Here is a 4,140-nt window from a genome sequence, read left to right as displayed (position 1 = left end):
AGCACTTCATGTCCCTTCCGCTTACCTCTTCACGTAGCTCAAGGTTTAAACGGACACTCCACTCCATGCTTCGGCAAGGTTTAAACAAACATCAAGGTTTAAAGCTCCTTACGTCTTCCCCCGGCTTCAAATCTTCTTCCTTCCTCCCCATCCATTCCGAAACCAAAAAAAAAGAAAATTCTGTTCAACGGAAGAAGAGGGGCCGAGGGGTGTGGCATCCACGACAAAGAAGAGCATGGGGGACCTCACCGCCGCGCACCTCAACGGAAAGGAGGTGATCGTGAGTATAAGTTTCTAAACATGCTTGTTGTTTTAGTTCTTTTTGTTCTTTTTGTAATTAAAAAAATTGATGTTTTATAGTACTAATTATCAATAAAATTCTCAATTTTGATTGTTTTTTTCATTTTTCATGTCTTTTGTTATGGAATTATGCTGAGATTAGAATATCAAATTCCATTTTAGTGTATATAAACATTGATTAGAATATCAACTTGGAAGGTTTTGCTTCAACGAGAGCCTTGCAAGCTAAATTTTTTGCAGCTTTTTATGTGCTTGTCTTCATATACTTGGAAGTTATATTGGAATTTTTAATTACAGTGCCATCTAGTTCTAGTATAATTTAATTCATGGAAAAGGGAAGGATGCCCATTGAATTATTATTGTTACAACATTTAGAGTTGTATTCTATTTTCTATTTTCTTTAATTGCTGCCAGCTATTGATTTTTTTTCTGAACAGGGACACCCAAAGACTAATCCTCCATTATTTCGAAAATTGACTTTTGAAGATGGGGATTCACTTGTGAGAGTTAATTCGCTGGAACCTATTTCAGTAGATAGCAATGATGAAATTTAGGCTAATGTAGCAGAAGAAGTAATTCCGAAATTGGGAATCGAGTTTGAGACTGAGCAAGAAGCATATGATTTCTATAACAATTATGCACGTGCAGTCGGATTTAGTATTAGGCGAAGTAAAGGACATTATGAAAAGGGGAATCAAGATGATTTACGTAAATGGTTAGATCGAGTTTTTTGTTGTTCTTGCCAAGGTCTACGAGGGAATGACAAAAGAGATGATGATGTGAAACGCCATGGTCCAGAAACAAGATGTGGTTGCTTGGCTGAGATGAAAATTAGTCGTAGATCTAGTGAAAAATATTCTGTAGCAAAATTTGTATCAAATCACACACATGTTTTAGCTTCTCCTCGTAAACGTATATTCCTTAGATCTCACAGAACCATTAATCCGGCTTAAGCTGTTGAAGCTGAATTAGTAGATAGTTCTGGAATTGCACCAAAAGCAAGCATAGGACTACTGGCTAGAAGGGTAGGTGGACTTGACAATCTTGGCTTCATTCATGAGGATTATAACAATTATTTGCGTACAAGACGAACATAAAAGATGAAAATTGGAGATACAGGAGGCCTACTTGAATATCTTCAAAGAATGCAATCTGAAGATCTTAATTTTTCTTATGTGATTCAAGTTGACGTTGATGATCTTATCACCAATATTTTTTGGGCAGATGGTAGAATGAGATTAGATTATGAATATTTGGAGATGTAGTATGCTTTGATACAACTTACAAAAAAAATAAAGAAGGTAGGCCCTTTGCATTATTTGTTGGAGTTAATCATCATAAACAGAGTATCATCTTTGGTGCTGCATTGTTATATGATGAAACATCTGAGACTTTCATGTGGTTGTTTGATTCTTTTCAAAAGACAATGTTTGGTAAGAAGCCACAAACTATCCTCACAGACCAAGATCGTGCAATGGCAAAAGCATTAGCTTCACAATGGCTAGAAACAAAACATCGTCTATGTATTTGGCATATGTACCAAAATGCTGGTAAGAAGCTCAATGGTGTGTTTGGAAGGTATAGTAGCTTTGCAAAAGACTTTAGTAGTTGTGTATATGACCACGACGATGAAGATGATTTTTTACATGTATGGGATAAGATGCTTGATAAATAAGATCTAAGAGATAATAGTTGGTTGCAGAGACAATTTGAGATAAAGGAGAAATGGGCTTTCGTTTATGGGAGTAAAATATTTTGTGCTGATATGTCTACTACTCAGAGAAGCGAGAGTATGAACAGTGTAATCAAAAGGTACATAACTTATAATTATGACTTATTGCGTTTCTTTCATCACTTTCAGAGGTTGGTTGATGATAGACGCTTTGAAGAATTGAGGGCAGATTTTAAAGCAACTCAAAGTAGACCAACATTGGAATATCCTGTGGAAATATTAAAGCATGCAGCAAGTGTTTATACTCCTGCAGTATTTAAGTTGTTTAGTCATGAATTATGGCTCACATGGGATTGTGAATTGCATAAGGATGGTGAGAATGGATCTGTGGTCAGTTATAAAGTTATTCCTCCCTATATATCTCGCTCACACATTGTTCAATTTGATTCATTGGCTTCTACAGTGATATGTAGTTGTAAAAAAATTGAATTTGTTGGAATTTTATGTACCCATGCCTTAAAGGTTTTATCTATTCAAAACTTTAAAAGGGTGCCAAATCAGTATATTTTAAAAAGGTGGTCAAAAGATGCAAAGGATGGGTCTGCAATGAATATATGTGTTGGAAAATATGACCAAAATGGAGATGTGGGAAGCCGTTATAGAGCATTGCTTAAATTGTATTCTAATTTGGCAGCAAGAGCTGCGGTGACTAATGAGTCTTTTGGTATTGCTTTGGATGCTCATGAAAGTACATTGAATAAAGTAGAGGCAAGTTTGAAAAATTTATCAATTGAAGAATCTACTTTTGGGGGCACCCGTTTCAAATCAAAGGCTCATCTATCTAATGACAGTGTGCAACCTACTAGCTGTGAAGGCAAGAAAATTAAAGGAATAAAGCTTAAAGGGAGACAAGCATGTGGAGGGACATCTCACAGAATAAAAGGTGCATTAGAGAGAGCTACAAGAAAGAGAAAACCTCAAACTCAAGGACCCTCCAATATTCAACTGCTCACACAGGTATGAAATATGTTTTATGTCTAGTGCTTACAATGTTATATGATAAAATGTACTAACTAAATCTATATTTCACCATTCGAAACAAAGCATCCATGCCATAACCCAGGTTTCGATTTTGGTAATCAAGCAACTCAGATGTATTCTTCGGTATATTTAACAGAGGTAACAAGATATATATTTTTTGTTTTTAAAATTTGATATTTTAAAAATTAATTTATAGTACTAATTCTTCAAATTATTTATATGATTTTTTTCTTCAACAATATAGCAGTCACCTCAGGATGGTGCCTTTAGCTCAAGGAATCATTTACTGCCTCAACATACAATGGTAAAGTTTTAAATTATGATTATGATTATGGCCTTGTTGTATTACTCTTATATTTTGTTGTATCACCTTATAATTGGTTCATTGTATTATTTGTATTTGTTCCACTATGAAATGTAGCAGAACTTTTACGGGGCAAATTTAAATACACGTGGTTTTACTGAAACGTTGAATTTGATACAGGTAATGAGATGACAGTAGATATTTTTTATTTTGCACATCTTACTGCTTTCTGATCGATTACACATTTATATGTAGGCACAATTACCGAAAATAAGAGAGCAAAGAAATGATGAAGATGCCGGATAACAAAAGATAGAAGTATGCTGGCTTGTAGACTTTATTCGTCAAGCTGTGAGCCACTATGGTGCCATTTTTGGTGAATGATGAAGATGCCGGATAACAAAAGATATAGAATTAACTTTTGGTGCCACTTTTGCTGTGAGCCACTATGGTACCATTTTTGGTGTGAGCCACATTTTATTATATCACTTTTGGATATAGAATTAAATTTTGGTGTCACTTTTGCTGTGAGCCACTATGGTGCCATTTTTGGTGTGAAAAACATTTTATTGTATCACTTTTTGATATAGGATTATTTTTTGATGCTACTTTTATGTGAGCCACTATGGTGCCATTTTTGGTATGAGAAACATTTTATTGTATCAATTTTGGATATAGAATTTTCTTACCGTCTATATGTTTGATACCATAGGATCTTGTCAATGAACTCTTGTGATCTCTTTTTTAGATCTATAGGATCGATATCATCATCATCGTCATCATCGTCATAATTATCATTCTCATCATCGTCATGACCATCCCA

The 4,140-nt window shown here is 34.7% G+C and overlaps 1 protein-coding gene across 1 annotated transcript; it reads left to right on the top strand.

The window, feature by feature from the left end:
- Positions 1–1,118: 1,118 nt before the first annotated feature.
- LOC120106176 (protein FAR-RED IMPAIRED RESPONSE 1-like) lies at positions 1,119–3,901 on the top strand. Its single transcript, XM_088717218.1, has 5 exons — positions 1,119–2,989; positions 3,077–3,151; positions 3,261–3,317; positions 3,438–3,497; positions 3,573–3,901. Exons 1-5 carry the CDS (start codon positions 2,066–2,068, stop codon positions 3,621–3,623), a joined length of 1,167 nt encoding a protein of 388 aa, XP_088573344.1. The 5' UTR covers positions 1,119–2,065; the 3' UTR covers positions 3,624–3,901.
- Positions 3,902–4,140: the final 239 nt, after the last annotated feature.

The sequence above is a fragment of the Phoenix dactylifera genome, chromosome 2, assembly GCF_051530095.1.
Source record: "Phoenix dactylifera cultivar Ajwa chromosome 2, Ajwa_hap1_PhDact_Kaust_v1.1, whole genome shotgun sequence".
Classification (NCBI taxonomy): domain Eukaryota; kingdom Viridiplantae; phylum Streptophyta; class Magnoliopsida; order Arecales; family Arecaceae; genus Phoenix; species Phoenix dactylifera.
The sequence above is the reverse complement of the archived record's forward strand: the minus strand, read 5'-3'. Positions and strand labels throughout refer to the sequence as shown.

What these genes read in the sequence shown, in the direction of transcription:
- LOC120106176 (XM_088717218.1), top strand. Translation starts at nt 2,066, where the DNA reads ATGTCTACTACTCAGAGAAGCGAGAGTATGAACAGTGTAATCAAAAGG. An exon ending in CTTCGGTATATTTAACAGAG is followed by an intron (nt 3,152 to 3,260) that starts GTAACAAGATAT and finishes ACAATATAGCAG; the next exon opens with TCACCTCAGGATGGTGCCTT. An exon ending in TACTGCCTCAACATACAATG is followed by an intron (nt 3,318 to 3,437) that starts GTAAAGTTTTAA and finishes GAAATGTAGCAG; the next exon opens with AACTTTTACGGGGCAAATTT.